General features: G+C 44.3%; 1 protein-coding gene and 1 long non-coding RNA gene across 6 annotated transcripts in view; one reads left to right on the forward strand and one right to left on the reverse strand.

Annotated features, from left to right (window-relative positions):
• LOC135369702 (uncharacterized) overlaps nt 1–18,609 on the forward strand; it is a 181,939-nt gene that overhangs the window by 63,500 nt on the left and 99,830 nt on the right. The window lies entirely within an intron of this gene.
• Nucleotides 1–18,609, reverse strand: part of LOC135369700 (zinc finger protein rotund-like) — a 141,159-nt gene that overhangs the window by 62,214 nt on the left and 60,336 nt on the right. For all 4 annotated transcript variants that reach the window (XM_064603218.1, XM_064603215.1, XM_064603216.1 and 1 more), the window contains 2 exons: nt 11,225–11,273; nt 11,018–11,128 (listed from right to left, as the gene is read on the reverse strand). In XM_064603218.1, coding sequence (XP_064459288.1) covers nt 11,018–11,128; nt 11,225–11,273 — 160 coding nt within the window. The remainder of the gene's footprint in view (nt 1–11,017; nt 11,129–11,224; nt 11,274–18,609) is intronic.

The following is an 18,609-nucleotide window of genomic DNA, read 5'->3' on the forward strand; positions in this document are numbered from 1 at the left end:
TATATATATATATATATATATATATATATATATATCGACTCTCGATATATATTATGGGTTATATGGGAACACAAAACACAGTCCCTATACCACCGCCTCAAGCCCAAGGAATTCATACCATCAACATTGTTACACCAACTTGCTTGCGCTTGTTAGGTTATAGGTTATATTAACCGCGAAATTTATTATATACGCAGTTTCCATCCTTTTACTATGTCAAACGTAACAAAGCTAAACAGCGAAATGCAATTAGAGGAAACGGATGCTGACATTTATGACTGGTCGACATATCAATCTTCAGCTTGGTATACACACACGAGCGAGCTCTGTGAACAAACACAGACTATGCTACTACGTAATTGTGGTATTGTTACAAATCATTTCACTGCACGAACGCATTTAGCTCAGGAGTAACTCTAGGGAGCGTTATACGAGGACGCAAAAGTGAGTGAAATCTTGACACTCGATTTGTTATTGACTGCCGTGCTTGCAGAGCAGCGTATTATAATGTACAATGCTATGGGTGTTCTACATTAGAAGAATATAGCACATGTAGGATGTATGCAGCATACTGCAAAGGTCGGTTGTGAGAATTAGTTAGTTTCAAGGTCGCACCAGCACTGCATGCACATACATCATGATTTTGCAAACTGCCAAGTCGAAATTTTCAAGCCTGAACTTTGTACCTCGCACGTATACTTTCCGCACTCTATGCTTCATAGCAAAAAAGAATAAATAAAATAACAGCAATCCTCTCGAACTCACCTTAATAATAATAATAACATTTGCTTTGCTTGCAAAAAAAAAAATAAAAAAAAATAAAACAAAAACACGTCCTTTATGAAAATGATTTTCTATTGTTTCTCTACAGGACCTATAGAGAGACTAACTGTTGTGTCCAGTGTCAGTCTTGTGTATAGTAAATGTTAGTAAATAGTAGTATAGTAGTGTGTATCTGCTTTCCTGTATACAGTTTCTATAGAAATCGGTGTAAAATTAAAATTGGAAATGGATTAGGATTAGATAAAGGCTGTGTAGAATTTCTCTAGCTTTTCTACCTGCCCTGTCTAGAGTTTTGTGTACAATTCCTATACAGATATAGAAACCTTTTTATAAGGGACATACGTATATATTTCGTTATAATCAAGCATGGAAAACATGCACACGAAGCAGCCTCACAAATGAGTGATATAGCGTACGGCTGCTACTAAAACGATGGCCCAGCAATACAGCAAAAAGTACACAGGACAAAGTGGTATGCAAAGGTGCGATTGCATGTTTGTAATAATAATAATAATAATAATAATATAACTGGGGCCCAGCGAATTCCATATGGAGACCTTGACGGAATTAATAAAGGAGTCACAAAGGTCAATCATATGCAGTGGACTATATCTGCCAGGGAAAATCTCTTACCCATACCCGACTCTGAGGGCGTCATAACAATGAGGCCAATCAACTTTTCCTCCGTTTCTTTGAATAAATGTGGATTTCCCTTTCCCCATATCACGTAATACACGGCAGAAGTAATTTCAGACGGACTACGTAGGTGTTCAAAAAGAAAAAAAAAACACAAGAGAAAAACAGGATGTAATACGAGAAGACGAAAAAAAAAATAAATAAAGACGAGTTCTGTGGCGAGACAATAGACATTTGCAGACACGTTTGGGAGAAAAATTGGTAGATCTGCAGACTACGCATTACGGTTCTTTCGAAATCTGGTGGCCGAAGCACAATGCACTGAACATATAAGCTCGCACCTGTAGCCATTACGGGCAACTAGTTAGTCAGAATACCGGGATACCAGGTTGTTTCGATAGCTGCGATGGTTCTTTAATACCACGAACAAACAATCTAGACAGTTACCGTCTGAGGACCCGACCAGAACAATAGAAGTTCAGCGAGCTTTTTTTTTTCTGCTTCTTCTTATTCTTTAAGATAGACAGGCGCATAGCAACGCGGGAAGAATATGTGAACAACGCTGTGGACGCGAAACGAATGTCACGAATTAAATTGGTTGAAATCCTATTTTAATGCTAACTTGCGAAATAATACCCGTGTCGGTATTTTCTGAAATAATGTGCGTTGTCTGACGCTGCGGCATATCCAGTGTGTCAATAAGGGTGAAGGCACCAATTCTACCGTTTAATTATTGCTTTCAACCATAGGTGGGAAGTAACGCGTTACATTCGATTAGTGAAATATGGTAACGCATTACATTTGGGAGAAAAGTAATGAGTAACGTAACGTCATTACATTTTTAATAACTAACGCGTAACGGAGTTATGCGTTACTGCGTGTTCGGGAGCATTGCTTCATGCTCTAAACTTGAAAGCTTGAGCGAGGACCGTGCCTGCAGAATCCGGAAAAATCCCCGATTTTTTCTATACATCTTCAACAATGACAAGAAGGTCACATCGACACCCACGAAGAACGCAAAAGAAGGGTTATTGACCTACCCTGGTTGAGATGTCACCTTTGTTTACCACCTCTGTTTTTCACTCCCTCTGGTATTTTTCGGACGAATGGGGCAAAAGCGGCAGAAAAATAGCGTCTGCCCTCTGAACAAGTAACAAAGTATTAAGGGATTGGCTGTTTGGATTTGTACTGTATGAGACAAAAGGTCACCGTCTCTATCAACCTTGACAAGGAGCACTCACTGGTCATTAGGCGTACTCTCAGATGAAAGCTCACAGATGAAAATTTTGAACGTCAGCTACTTCTGCGTTGCAATAAATCGTACATGTAAGTTGTGTTCATGCGTGACCCTTGTTTGTGCTTGTATTGATTTGCAGAATGCACTTATGTGACTCAACCAAAAATGGTACATATTATAAGGACAACTGGTGAAGTAATGCAAAAGAAACGGCATTACGTATCAGAAGTAACGGCGTTAGTAACGCGTTACCTACTACCGCAACAGTAACGAATAACGTAACGCGTTACTTTTCCAAAAAGTAGTGAGTAACGGTAGTGCACTACAAAATAAAAGTAACACCTACGCTTTCAACGTTCTATAGGCCTTGACCTTACACGTATTGAGGTGTTATCGAACGGCGGTACTGAAAGCAAACTATACAGAAAAGACGTTTATACACGGCTGATATAGTCACAGTTGCTTCGCGGCGCTATCAGCGTGCGACATCTGCTTTAATGACAATTCTTGTGGACATTGCAGCGCCTCTAACTTTTTAGACTCACTAATTTTCATTTTCAAGTGTTTTGCAGTAGCCGGCTTCTGTGTCTTGTAGGAGCCACCATGTCCATATCTTTCTGTCCTAACTCCAACTCCTACTTCAACGGAATACTTAAATATATATATATATATATATAAAGAATGCAAGAAGATGGTGAACCTCCTGATGGACGGATCTTTACAAAAACGCGCCTTTGGCAACTGGTCGTTTCGTAAAGGAATCCCGCAGCAACGTCCATTCCTTCATGCTTTGCTGACAGATATAAGTATACGCTTTCATTGACTGTTTAAATCGCAAAGAAGGGTCACATCGTTCATGCTTCGGAAAGATTACTCCCCTAAGGCTTGTTGAACGAGCGTATGCGGGGTAAAATAATGCGTGCAAGAATGTATAGCAGCGTCAATAATCGTTCATTGTACGCTAACTGCTTAGGCAATGGAACATCATAACCTGCATCAATGTGGATATGAGCGAGGGATGTTCGTATTTACGTTCACAATACAGGTTTCTTTCTTTTTTTCCTTTTTCTCGTAACGCTGGCTCGGGCTTCTGTAAAAGTCTGCTAGATGAATTTTTGTTAGTCAACGTATTTATATAGCGTTTGTATCCACTGCAAAAACCTACACGTTTGTTCAATACATGCTAGTTCATGTAATCGCTTATTTTCTCTCAGTTAAATTAAATTGAATTCAGTTCTAGTTACCGCCCCGCGTGCCTTCGGTCGCGTGCTCCATCGACTTCGCCGCGCAGGGAATTGAGCAGCAGCCTCGTTTCTTTTTCTTCTTGACGATACTGGAGTGAACGACATAGCGGAATACCCGGACCATTGAAAATAATTGCTTGCGGGACTTGTTTCAAAGGTTCAGCGCGCACAAAATCGAAACGTTTCGAAACACCTGTGCACGATCGGCGCATGCGCATACCTTTTCCCGCCTCATCCCCACTCACCAACGTTGCCCGACATCGAGGAAGAAGAGCCCGACGATGACGCGGTGGACAGGGACGGCGTCGGAGACGTGGACGACGCCGTCGACACCTGTCCACCCCATGGCGTTCCCTTATGATGATGGGACAGGAACGACTTGAGCTTCTGCAGTGAGATGACGGGCGTCGCGCAGGCGGTCCCCGGGCCGGGTCCCGGAAGGAGACCCGGGTAGGGTCCCCCATAGGGTGGCGGCGGCGGCGGATCGGGTCCGGGGCCGCCCCCGAACAGCCGCCGCTCGGCGTCCACGAACCCACAGGTCGACAGGGTGGCTTCGGGTCACCTCAGCGTTTCTTGCGGTGGTTCAAATAGCACGCGCGCATCCGCGCGCGCGTGCCGCGTCGCGCACCGTTCTCTTGCGCCGTTGGACGCACGAAATGGGGCAATCGTCGAGATCTCGCGCAGAAACCAACCAGCACACCGCGTGCGTCGACGCCGCAACAACAAACAAGCGACGACGTCCGCCAGCGATCCCAGTCCTTTCATTCTTTTTCTCTCTCTCCTCCTTTCTCGGCAGTAACAAGCAAGCGAGGTTCAAGCCGCGAGTTGCCTCCCCCGCGCCTGCGCTTATTACCCTTTCCCACGTCTTTCTTTCTCTTCTTTTTTTCTCTCTACTTATTTTGGACGCGCCTCGCTCGCATTTGCATCTTTTCCATCCCTCCTCCTACGCTCTCTCTCCCTCGCTCATTTCCCTCCCCATCGAACTTGAGAGAAACAGGAAAACGACGCGCGCGCGAGAAGAAGGGGGAGCAAACAACGCTTTGCAAAACTAAACACGTAAAAAAGAAAAGAAAATGCGCGGCGCACGCGCGCGCGCGCGCGAGCAAGCAAGCAAGCAAGCGCTGGTTCTTTGAAGCCCCCTCCAGAACCCTTTCCTTTCAAAAACACGTGCCCACTTTCCTGCCTCCCACTCTTGCTCACTCTCTCCCCTCTCTTCTTTTCGATATTAAGCTTTTACATAAGCAGCACGAGCTGGAGAGGCCGATCAATACTACGAGCGCTTTCGCCTCCTGCATTTTTCCTCCTCCCCGCGCGTGCGGCGACCAACTCCCCGGAGCTTTGCCTACCTTGCCTTTCCCAACAAAAATGGAAGCTATGCTCAAAATAAACCGTCGTATCATCTTGCTCGGAAATGCATTTCGGAAAAGCGAAATTTTTCCGAGGTCTGGTTGTCGCTTCGTTCCGCGTTATGTTATACGCGCAGAACTGTGCGAGCGCTTTAGACCGTTCTGCGTTAGTAAGCGCGTTAAATGTCAACGCTTGTTAGCGTGCATCGTCCGTGATGATGAGCGAATGTGGGACAGACGATGGCGGCTGCAAGCTGGGCTGCGTGCAGACATTCATCCTTTCTTTCTTGACGAATTTATTCATTGACAAACCATACCGTCCTCGGCATTCGTCGTCCACCGTATCATTCTATAGTTCCGACTATGTGTCTTCCAATTCTATAAGAATCCAATAGGAGGCTGACACAAACATCAGCGTCAGACTTGTGAGTGGTAGGCGTTTGCATATCAGTTCCTTATAGTCTTCTCGACGTACGGGTAGTATCTGTATACACTGTAACTCATATCGGCGTATAGCCATATACGCTGATTCTGGTATGAACGATATGCACAACACATCTCGAGGAATCGCGATTAAAGTTGGGATAGATTTTCATATTACATTTTATCTACAAGTAATATAACATATACATAAGCTGTTGCATCACTCATATATGTGTATCATTTGTATGTGCTGACAAACTTTGGATTAGAAAAAAGAAAAGAAAAAAGTAATCTATATTTGACTTGTTATTTTTTCTTCTTCACCCTTTACCCACTCTAGCTAACATACTTCCCACTCAATGTCATCGCAGTGTCGCGTATATTTTCGCAATTTATCCAGATAAGCTTTCGAGCATGACCAGCGCGCGCAATATATCTTTTCTATTTAGGATTTTCTGTTTTCTCCGTCCCGCGCGAAACCCCCAGAGCGCGCAGGTGGTTTCCACAGGCGTTTCTGTGTACAGTCTTTGCACATTTCATTTTTGTTTCCCAAACAAAAGAGGTGACGCGTTGGAATTTTTGTATGACGGAAACATGCGTTTCACCACGTCTTTCTAATAATCGAAAAGTTCACAGTTAATTCCATATGCAGTGCGTCGAAAATTTGTTACGGTGGAAGCCGCAGTATATAGAATTCAATTAAAATGTTCACCTGCGAAGCGTATTCGTTAAAACTGTGCGGGAAGGTGGTGTCCATGAATAAATGAGGATGTGCCATACGGGCAACATGCTTCAAACTAAGGTAGAGAAGCGAAATTCTCAAGCAAGAGTCGCGCAGAGAAATTCGAATCGAAACAGGAAGCACAATTTTTTTTAAATCTGTTGTTCTATAGTTTAGAAGTATCACAGGGAACTCAAATTTACAATGACTAAAACGTATAAAATATCTGTTTCAGAGCGTAATGTATTTAATTGCCGGAAGTAAGATTTTCTTTAAGAAAGGCGCGCAATTAGTTGATTAGTCGCTATATAGTACGTGACCGTCTTCTTCAGCTTGTGTTATATATAGCTTTGTGTTGAACCTTGAAATATGAAATGTCCTGTGCGCCTTGCAGAGACGTGTTCTATATACGCGCCTTGATCCACAAACTGCGGTTATTCACATTTGTCAATATTCGCATGATTATCACGCTGGCGTCGACAATCTTTAATTACCGCGAGGTGCGGTAAGCCAGCTAAGCCAGCTTGCGTGATTTGCAGAGAGCGGTATCTACGGTGTAGAATTTTCGATATCGGCACTAAATTTTTGATTTCGCAAATGATTAAAGTTGTGGAATTACCACTGAACGATGAATGATAACGTTGAGCTAAACATTCTATAGACCAGAAAATGGGGAGAAAAAGAACAAGAAAGGGAAAGCAATACGAATGCAAGAAATACTCTAGGTTATTCTTTAATTGTTAATTTATAGGCCATGACTCTAGGTCGCGACAAAATACGATCATTAATTATTCATTAAGGAACTAATTAATCAGATATTATCTGACTGTCGACAGCCTTCTTACGCGCCCGCCTGCTGTGATTTCTTTTTCTTTCTTTCTTTTTTTTTTTTTTTTTGCAGATCGCCGGTGGCCGTTGATGACTTGAACGTGATCGTCAGTTAGCGGAGAGACGTACCGCCGTAGTATTTTCGGTCAAGCTGAAGTGGGTCTCATGATGGATGTATATATGAATACTGTGTGTAGACATCGAGTTTATGTCACTGTCACTAGCTGAGGCACGGCCGACATAACTTATATTATTGCCCGTATTTCCTGTGCACAGGAAGATTTATCATCTCATATCCAACACAATAGCTTATCTTGGAATGAAGAATTACAGCAGCGCAGTTCTGTCGAGACTGTCACAAGGTTTCTTTCCTTGATCAGGTTCATCACCAGAGATGCTCGAAATGAAATGTCAGTGGACTCTCGCATTCTTATTAATATTTCTTTTTCTTTTTTGCGTGGGGAATATCAGTAAATATAACGCACGTGAATGCAACAGGAACAAATACACATGTTGTGACGTAAGGTGTGCTATGCGTTCCATTCAGGAAGGAGTATGGCGTCATCAGATACACTTGTGCTTATTTGCGGATATCCGCGGACACACGGCAGACTGTACATTCACATGAGCGACATCGTCACGGAATATTCTAGTGGAAGAAAAAGCGAAAACGCTGCTCACAGAGACGAAGTTCCGTTTCGTGTTTTGTTGAGCATTCACACGGTGCGGAATATCGGGAGTGGCGTACTGCACACCTATAGCAGACGACACCGTCAGCGTCTTTCCTGTCGTCTGCTACGGAATATCTTGTGGCTGTGTCGCTGGCTGTTCCCCACGGTTAGCAGTGTACGTTCACACTGGACGTTGAGCGGCCGCGCTCAGAAAGCTAGGACGTTTTTCGCGTCTTCCGCTTCTGCGGGGAATGTCGCTCGTGTGAATACACGGAGACGCGCATGGTTTTATCCGAATTTTATCGGCGCGGATTTCAAAGCCTGATATTTTTATCCGCAAACGAGGTTGTTGAACGCGAAATAGATGCACGATGATGCAAGCGATGCGAGGGGAGTTTTTTCACCGCGTATAACATCGATCTACAAACACTTTTGTTGTTGTTGTTCTTGTCGCGCGTGGTACATCGATGGAATTATGTACATAACAGTCGATGAGTTCGATGGTGTTATTATTGTTCATACATCCAGGTTTTACATACAACCATTTTAACATCGCCTTGGGTATCGATAACTTTGACGATGAAGTTAGTTTGAGTATGAAATGCTTATGAGGTATATAAATAAGTGTACGCGAATACAGCGAAAAATCATGGGCTACTATACACTAACCGGCTATAAGGCTGTGCGAATATTCGGATTTGTCGAACACCGAAGCGAATCATTATTAATATTGTTTGCATTTCGAATCGAATACGGAATTCTATATACTCGAAGGATAGTTCCAAACGGAATACATGTATACTCAAATAGTTGCGATGCCGCTACAAGAAAGGATTTAGAGCAAAGTAAGTGCTGCAGCTTTGCACAAAACCCGTACGCAATATGTGCACGGTTCTCTTATGTACTTATTCATACTCGCTTCTGTTACACATAGAACTACACGCTGCGGACTTGCTTTGGGTATGTATCTATTCGCTTCGTATTTGAACATGCCGACCCCCGACCCTGACGGCAGTCACACTGTCTGGGTGGTAATAACGGGTGTTTGCTTTACAGCTGGTACACACCCCTATTAACGCGAATAACGTCGCACGCGGAGCTCGGTGACAACTCCCCCCAAATCCACTTTCGGCGCCGTCTCGATCACCAATCAATATGAGCCGCCATTCCCCCATCCGTGCCAGTAATGCAAAGCCATCCAGGCAGCCAAAACTCTCGCATGTATTTATAGAAACACACAAACACGCGCTTCTTCGCGTGCTGCTTGCAAACAGCCGAGACTCTTTTTGACGGGTCTTCCACTGCCCTGCGCCTGAGACATACAGCCGTAAGCCTAACTGCTACACAGCACCGTACGCAAAACCAATCGACGACGACTCCGGAATGCCCACCTAAACAAAATAATCTCGCTCCTCTTCCGCTAATCCCTGCCCTTATTCTCCTCACCACTAACGAACACCCCTTTCTCTCGGCTCGTGAGGGGGGCGATAAAATTAATAAAATCCGGTAACGAGCCCTAACGTCAAAAAGCTTCCGCCATCCTCCCCCTCGCCGGGAAGGTCAAGGCTCGCGAAAGCAGACGACAACCCAGACAAAAGCCACGGAGCGCGCGCGGCGACGCGAGCATCTCGCGTGCAGGCGGAAAGAAAAAGGCGTTTTGTAAAAAAGCAGCGCGAGCTTTTTTTCCCGCGGCACGCTCTATGTTTCCCCGTTTTTTCTATGGCTCCCTTTTTTTTCCGCCTGACGCTTCTTTTGCCTACTTACTTGGGGAAGGCTGCTTGTCCATCATGGCGGCGCACGCTGCGCGCGCCGGACGCAAGGGGGAGTACAATCCGCTCTATGCCTCGGCTGCTCCCGCAAGCGCTTGCACTCCCTCCCGTACGATCGGAAATTCATTATTCTTCGACACAAATGTCTCGTGATGTTTAAATCTTGAATAGTGGTGCGTTATCTTGTATTGATCGGTTAGTTATGTAGGAATTTAGACGCGGAACATACGAGAAAATTCGAGATTCAAATATAACGACTGGCGCGCGCATCTGTCGTCTGCTATTCTGCTCCATTCCGCGGGCCGTGATTGCAGGACGGAACAGCGAGCGACTGACTGATATGCTTTTAATTACAAAAGAACAAACGATGAACCTCTCTCATGAATATTTGTTGGCGTCTCAATTTGACTTCTGTCCAACGGCACACCGTCAGCATTTTAAAATGACATACTACAGCGAATAATCATACTGTATATGACGGCCACTCATAATATAAGCAGCCTTCCCACGCCCTCACTCCTGCTGCACTTAAAACCCCGTCATTCTAAATCCCAATCCTATTACCAGAATTAAAATTTGGTAAAAGCGCATTATGGCAAAACCGTTAGAAGCGTGCATAATTGAAAGCCGTGCGCGATCGAAGAGCCTGCAAGCCATCGCTATAAATAATGAAATGCCGCATTAGCGACTAATCAGAAAACAGTATTAGCAGCTTTCCCTTTCAGTCTTTCTTCGTGTGCGAACAAGCTGAGCTGTGTCCAGAAGTTCCTAAATGGGACGACATGTCCGTAATTATATGCACATGATCGAGATTATTCGCATCTAAACGGATAACTCGCTAGCTTATTAAGGCATACAAACACTTCTGCTTTCTCATTTGTCATGAGTTTTTATCACATAACCGTTATGTAGTGACTGCTCCATACGCGTTTGAGTTTTCTCTTGTGCTCGTCACCGCGCATATGAAAGAAAATACGTAACGCTGTTGCAAGAATCTTAATAATGCACGCAATTTTTTAGAACACAGCTCCATAACGAGAACGATAACGAAAATCATGTGAAGGCAACAACAGAATGACCAAATGTTATAGAACTTGCCCACCACCACGAAAACAACCCTCTCTGATCTAACGGTACAGATGCGCTCTGTGGCGCCATCTATGAACGATTTCCGAAACGACGGCGCTCTGCGAAATCGAAACCAGAACCAACTGTGCCATCTCGCTGAGCGCCGCCTTTTCCCTTTGCGGTTTGCAAAGAATACAAGACGTGCAGTGATTATGATGATATGTGTCGCACGGATGATGCGCGCAGCTTTGTGTACGCAGCCGCGTGTTCCAGCGTTCGTTAAATACTTACAAGTGGGCGGCCACCGAAAGTTGTGCCTCGTGTCCGGCAGGGGGCTCCCAGGTCCCTTGTCTTTGCAGATGGATCCCAAAATTCCCTTGTGGTAGTTGGATAAAGAAGGTTCTGCAAAAGTTGACGTTATAAGTGGGTATGCTACTAAATATGCAAAAATTTATAGACAAAAAACAAAACAAAACAATGACGGACATTCCTCCTTACCCTTTTGTAGAGGCTGTGTTCCATGGTGCTCAGACGCGTTCATTTTAGTCTGCAAAAAATCAAATCGACAAATATAAATCGAATGCGAGCAGAGCGCAATGAAATACAGTCTTTTAATAAGTATAAAAATGCAAGGACATTTGATACACGATACCGAACTTCAGTAATTATGCCACGAAAACGAGTGAAACTGCGATTAATTGCATTAAGTCTCAAAACGTTTTGTTCCATTGAAAGTTTGTTACCTCGGTTAGCTAAACTCTCGCGCTCTCGGTACGACAAAATTACGTGGCCAACGGTTAAACCCAGACAATCCAACGCCCTGCCCTAAAACCACCACTAACCTTTCTGGTCACTGCAGAACTTCGCCCATCACTGTTCACCTCGCAATATACATCACCAAGCTACCGCGACCAACAGGGTATACTATCGCTTGTGGCGATGAAATGCCCCAATCATTAATCAATCAATCAATCAATTTTGTAAAGCAAATAAAGTTGCAATAATGAAACAAAACGAATGGGATGGAACCGCGATCTCCATATTTTTATTCCAATATCAAATCCAATGCGGATATGAGAATATGATGAAAGAAACTGTCCCAATACACGTGGAGCATCGATGGTCCTGACAAGCGAGCTTCCCCACATTACGAGTTATGTGGTGGGGAAGTATCCTTGCAGGCTGCGCGAGCTAGGTTCTGTGTTGTGTGTTCTGGGATATGCTGTCGTGTGTGACGCTCGCTCTGTTCTATAAGCAATGTCCAGGAAAAAATAATCAACTAGAATGCGTAGAACTAGTAGGAGAAGCGTGGTGAGAAACAAAAATGTTAGAAAAAAAGAGTCCCCACTCCCAAAAAGTGCCCCCAAAAGGTGTCCACTCCCCCAAAAAAGTGTCCCCACTCCACTTTGTAATCTGAAGGAGCGTTGGCGTCCACGCGGAAGCTTGTATCAATTAAACCTAAAGAAAAAATCTTCAGTGTCCGTTTCTGCACTTTTGTTTATGTAAAAAAATAAAAGAAGAAGAAAAAATAAATACACAAAAAGGCGAAGCAACACCGAGACTACACGAACAGGAAACTTTCGCTAATTAAGGGCAACCAACGCCGGTACCAGAAACAACAACGTCCTGCGTCATAAATATGCAACCACCCCACGCAATAAATAAACAGAAACCAGTGCCTCGCAGTAGAGGAGAAATTCCAGGATGCCGCCGCAGCATCAACGACTGAAAGCTTACTTCCAAGGCAAACACAGAGTTATACGGTAATAAAGCAGAATCTAGCTTGGGGCAGAACTTAAATTTTCGGCGAGACAGATGTCGCGTACGTAAAGGTTTTAATTGTAATACCTAGCTCGGGCTTTTCGGTGTGCCATATAGCCATTTGTTAAAGTCAGAAGTGCGTTGGAATGTGGGGCGAATGAATACGAATTAAGACGCCATGAGTTGTAGCTGGAAAGATAAATAAACTGTCCAAGTTACAGGTCGTTAATCAAAGCGGCTTCCACGCTTTCGTTGACTCGAAGTTGTAGCATATGCGCACGTGGCTGAATTTTAAGCGTCCGAATACTGAAATACGGCCACATTTCTCTTTTTTAAGGAAAGCTGAACAAAGGTAAACAAACTCCAAATCTATACCTATAAGAAACCAGCCTATTATACCGGGGAGTTTTTTTTTTATCGTTTACGGATTTTTTTACATAAAAAAACTACGAGAGCAGTATAAGTTTCGTTTTTGTAGTTGTACCTCTGTCCGTCACCTCTCAAAATATTACTGCGTCGCAGATAGGATGGCTGGACGCAGAGAGGTCACGCTCTCTCCCTGCGCCAGATAATGTAATTCACCATACTCACTCTGGTTCCGTATTGGCTGTTAAGACTGGCTGTATGACACTACGCTGCAGCAGAAAGTGCGCTCCCCTACTACAAGGTGGCGCATGGTGGCGCTGCAGTATTTCACCTGGCGCGCTATATCGTCTCCTTATCTCCAACGGCGTATGTAGTAGACGGACTAGATTTCTTTTCCTTCTTAAGTTGAACGCGACTATACAAGACGACCAATTACTTAAAATTCGTTAACTAACTCTTTAATTAGGGGATTCCGGGCAAAAGCGAGATAGCAGAACGAGAGACAATCCTCGTTGAAAGCCATTCCATTTTTTAACTCCTGAAACGTGCACGTGCGTTGAAATACCCGTCGTCGAATTTTTATATGCCGAATTAAAGTTTTATGTGCCGAAATTAGCCGAAGCCGCTCCAACCGGTAGGGCAGGGAGCACAGCGCTCATTTTACGTCAGAGGGTCACGTGCTTTGGAGCAATGGAGATGATTGGAGTAGGTGCGAGTCTGGTGGCCAGACCAACCGCTTTGCGGCCCAGATAGGCCTCCATCGGTTTAGGTAACGCGCTCCTGAGGCGTGCAGTTTTGGTTTCGGTTCATTTGCATAGCGAAACTCAGCGGTGGATGTTTCACGGCACGCGATCGTTTCGGAATTTTTAAGAGATAGAACGGCTTTGAACAAGTATTGTCTCCCGTCGTGCGCCATCTCGTTTTTGCGGGAAATTAATTAATAAGTTCATTAATGAACTTTAGGCAATTACTAATTAGTCATCTTGTAGTTACATACTCTCTTCGAGAAGATGTCCGCTTGCCTGCTACAGCATCAGTTCCGTACGCTTAGTTAGTTAATTAGTTAGTAAATTAGTACGCTTAACCGAAGTAATTTCTCAGACGTTTCTGAAACAGAAGACATAATCGTCGCTTCCTGCGTCTGTCGCTTGCAAAAAAAAAAGGGAAAAAAAAAGAAATGTAGAAGGAATAAAAAACAACTCTCCGTCCCTTCCGTTCACAAACAGATGTGAAATCAATCTCCTGCATACTCTACACTACACACATACACAGCGCGACTCGCGCGCATACGTAAGTATACGCCTGTACAAACAATGCGCCGAATCCACCGATAATAGGATCGGCATCCTCTCAAAAGAGCCTGCTTACGTTCGCGAAAATCCAGTACTCGAAAAATCATCCCTTCTTCTGCCTTATCTCTCCACGCAGTATTGACTCGTCTTTTTTTTATATTTTTTTAAAGACCGCTTTTAATCCTACAGTTTTTATCTCTTTTTCTTTAATTAAAAAAAACGAGAGACGCGATCTGTGACTCACCGTTTCTAAATGTATGTACACACGCGGCCGCACATATCAAAAACATCAACATAAAATGACCCTAAACGAACCACACACACACACACACATAAGCAGAGAGGGTTCTCATACGCGTACCTAACGCCATTACAAACACATGCGTACATAGCATTACCGAGAAGACACTCCAAACAAAAATCGAAGCGGAAGACAACTTAAAAAACAGCGTTTAAAAAAAAGAAAAAGGAGGGGAGAAGGGAGCCATAAAAAAAAGAGAGGCTAAAGACTAAATGCTGGCTGCACGCCACGTGTTTCTTGTTTTTCTATATATTTTTTTAAATAAGATTTTTATGTTGTTCAGTTGCGAACTCCCCTTTAGGGACAAGGGGTAGAGACCTTCCCCAAGCTTCCCGAAGGGTCCCGGCTTTGCCCCCTTTCCCTTTTATAATTAAAGTTCCCTTCTAATTAACGGAGGTGAGGCATTAACGCAAAAATAATACCGGGGCGCCTCCCACGAGTCCCGCTCCTGACTCGAGCTTGCTGCACCCAAGAATCGGGAAGAAGAAGAAGAAAAAAAAAAGGGAGAGAGAAAAAAAAAAGACGCCTGTTTCTAAAGAGGGCACAAAAATTAAGGCAAGTCTGCGGTGAAAGCAAGGGTACTAAAAGGAAGTGTGAATATCGATCCAAATAGTGTTTTTTTTAAGTAATATAAAGTATCTCGTATTTGTGGTCTAATTTTATTGTGGACACAGACCAGTAAAACAGGAGCATGCGAGATGTATAACAGTAACTTTCATTGTGGTTACCACACCACAATGAAACAGACAGAGCAAAACTGGGAAAAGTATTTCTTGTAAATAGAGCGATGCGTGTCTTTGTCACAAAGAGAAGTAAGCTATAGCTGAACTTGACAATAGTGACGGATTTAATTAAGTTGTACAGAAATAATGCTGATGAGGCAAAAAAAAGAAAAGAAAAGATTAGAGACGTCAAGTATCGACACAAGAGCAAAACTTTCTCAATAGTTTTCGAAGCAGACGACGGCTCTGACGTTGTCGTCTGCAAAAGAATCATCCCTACCTGTGGCGCACAAACGAATCTAGTGGCTGTACAACTACAGACATGTCGTATCATCCTTGCCTCCATAACTCTCTAATGATGCACGTAGAAAAGCATCGCGCATTCCTTTCAGACATTCGCTTCAAATGAATACTTCTCGCTTCCCTCGTGTCCTCGCAAAATTCGAGTGTCGACGGGAGCCGCGCGAGGGCGACACTTACCCCGTTCCTTCGATAGGATTCAAGAGACTCGAAAGGGATTCACTTCTGGTACATGGCTCGCGGCAAGGATTTTTCAGCATCATTCCTCTCTCTGCATTTTGTCTGCACACTGTTTTCGATGTGACGTGCGTGAGTAGCTCTGTAGCTCTCGCGCTATCCTAATTAGGATTCCAGGTTTTCGGATTTATCAAAAAAAAGAAAAGAAGTCCGCATTTGTGGGCTTTAATAAGCAAGATGCCTTGATGGCTGGCTGACTGGCTTGATCGTTTTCTTTGGTCCGAGATCACCTCGCACCGCGGGTTACCAACCCCTGCGACAAGGAAGGTATTCAGCTGTCCTTCACGAAACATCCGCATAATGCGGCGAGCTCCATCCTTACTAGGAGTAATTCGCGAATGGAGTCAGTGAATATGGGGTACTTCATTTAGTGACACTATTCGGCACGAGGGCATTTTGAGGTCGTTTCAGCCATTTTCCAGGTCTGCTTTGAAAACGTCCAGCGCATAGGGTTTTTGCTTTTCTGCGAACAAGTAGACCACAACTGAATCATCAGTGAGCAGCAGTACATCACACCAAAGTGATAGTTCGCTTTTGACGGATCAGATCGTATATTTTGGTTTATTAACTTTACCAAGTTTCTACGTTACTTTGCGTGAAGTTGTACGGTGTAATTTAGCATCGGCATCCACGCGATTTGAAATTCCCGCGCATTGAGACGTATCCGCGACGTCATGTGACAGGGCCGTGACGTTACGAGGACTGAGGCTCAGGCTCAGGCAGCGACTTCGCGGCTCCCCGTTGGCTGTCTTCCTCGCTCCCACGTGACCACCCTAGAGTGGACGTCATGTAACGTCACGCGAGAGGATGAGATGCTTTCTAGTTTTCTCCACCGTGCGGATCAGCCCGCGCTGCAAGCTCTAACGGATTGTAAACATAACTATTTCGAGCGAACGGTTTTACAGAATAATTGTTTGAAGTAAAAAAAAATGCTACTACCTCATTGATTTCTTTCAATTAGCTCAGGGAGCCAAACTATCCCTTTTCCATCACTGTTTCCTATATTTCGAGAAACCGTGACAAGGACGAGAAAACTGCTCGGGACGACGGTGATGTCAAAACGCGCGACGTGTTAGTTCAGTGACACTGCTTTCTCAAACCTGTATCAGCCGATATATACAGGATTCGCCAAAATAAACGTTCGGGTTTGTAACGGAGATAAAACAAATAAAAACAGTATCGGGAGGCTAAAGTAGATTTTAGAGGACGTATTATGTACCAAAATTTTATATCGATACTGCCACTTGGCCCGTTTCTCTGTGGATAAGCCGTGGAAATTAAAAAAGAAAAAAGAAAAACTGCTATACCCGTGTTTCCAATCGGCTAAGACCTGTGTTTCAGCCTCTTCCGTCAGATGGCGACATGGTCGAACGCGGCGTTGCAGACGATATCGAATCCAAGTGAACAAGTGGAACTGTTTCTGTTCTCTTGTCAAATCGGGTTACTATGGTTTCGATATCGTCTGCAACGCCGCGTTCGACCGTGTCGCCATCTGACGGAAGGAGCTGAAACACAGGTATAACAACAACAACAATAAATAAATAAAGGAGAAGTGATGATGACACGGGATGTTTCCCCGTGGTAGCCACAGGACCCTATGCCCCACTTCACAGAGGTATAGCCGATTGGAAACACATGTATTGGCCATTGTTTTAATTTCCACGATTGATCCGCAAAGGAACGGGCCAAGTGGCAGTATCGACATAAAATTTTGGCGCATAATACGTCGTCTAACATCTACTTTAGCTTCCCGACACTGTTTATATTTGTTTTATCTCCCTTACAAACCCCCAAGTTTATCTTGACGAACCCTGTATATTTTTAAATTCAGTGTCAGCGCCGCGAAGCAACTGTGGCCACGAGCGGCGTACAGATGTGGACAGGTGGAGAGAGGACAGCAGGAAGGAGAGGGGCACAGGGGGGGGGGGGGGGTTAGTGTGCGTCCTGAGCCGACTTCAAGGGGAATTGGAACATTCGTCTGAAAAGTCAGCCGAGAAAAACCCAGGGAAAACCTCAGACAGGACAGCCGGTGGTACTATGATTCGCGTGTACAATCGCGTCATCCCCATTTAGATGCACGCATAGAAGGGATTGAAATGAACGCGTGAGACGCAGTTTGCAATCAATATCATAAAAAAAGCACACCGGTAGGAAAAAAGGGGGGGGGGTGGCGTCGCATTAAAAAAGTTACAAAAGAATGAGAGCAACCAAACAGCAAGAAAGGCGCTAAAAAACATCGGACGCGCATGCGCAATGGGAGCGGAAGAACGGGGGGAAAGGGGAGGCAAGACGTACGCGGCACGCATCTCATTAGAAGTCATTAAAAGCGGCCGCAGCGGCAAAAACCGCCCCCACAAATTTGCACCTCCTCCGTCTTCGCATTCCCTCACCACGATGCTTTCTTTCTTTCTTTTTTTTTTTTTTTAAGCTTACACTCCGCTACCATGACTACTTTTTACTGTCTGGTACTTTCCTCGCCCTGTCTGCTGTGCTTACCACTCGTTCGTAAGTGAAGAACTCGGGTTTTGTTTGTTCGAAGCTTCTAGAAATGTGCCACGTAGAGCATCAATCTCGTTGCTCTGTTTCAGCCCGAATTTCTGTGGAACCATAATAACGACACGAGCTTTGTATCATTGTACTATAATTTTGGCACAAGAAGAAGAAAAAAAAAAATTCCCCCCTTTCTTTTACTGTAGTACCACCTGGACTCGGAATATCAAAACAAAAAGGAACCGAAACATTATGTTCACTTATGGCATTCGTCGCTCGTGCGCCAGGGAAACCCGAATCATCATCATTATCATTATGTTCACGTGTTTGTTAACCACACTCTTAGAAATGAACTTCCCCGCATAGCACGCTCCTAGCGAACCATCATCTCGAATGATGTCGTTATCTGCCCCG

The sequence above is a fragment of the Ornithodoros turicata genome, chromosome 10 (assembly GCF_037126465.1).
Source record: "Ornithodoros turicata isolate Travis chromosome 10, ASM3712646v1, whole genome shotgun sequence".
NCBI classification, from domain to species: Eukaryota; Metazoa; Arthropoda; class Arachnida; order Ixodida; family Argasidae; genus Ornithodoros; species Ornithodoros turicata.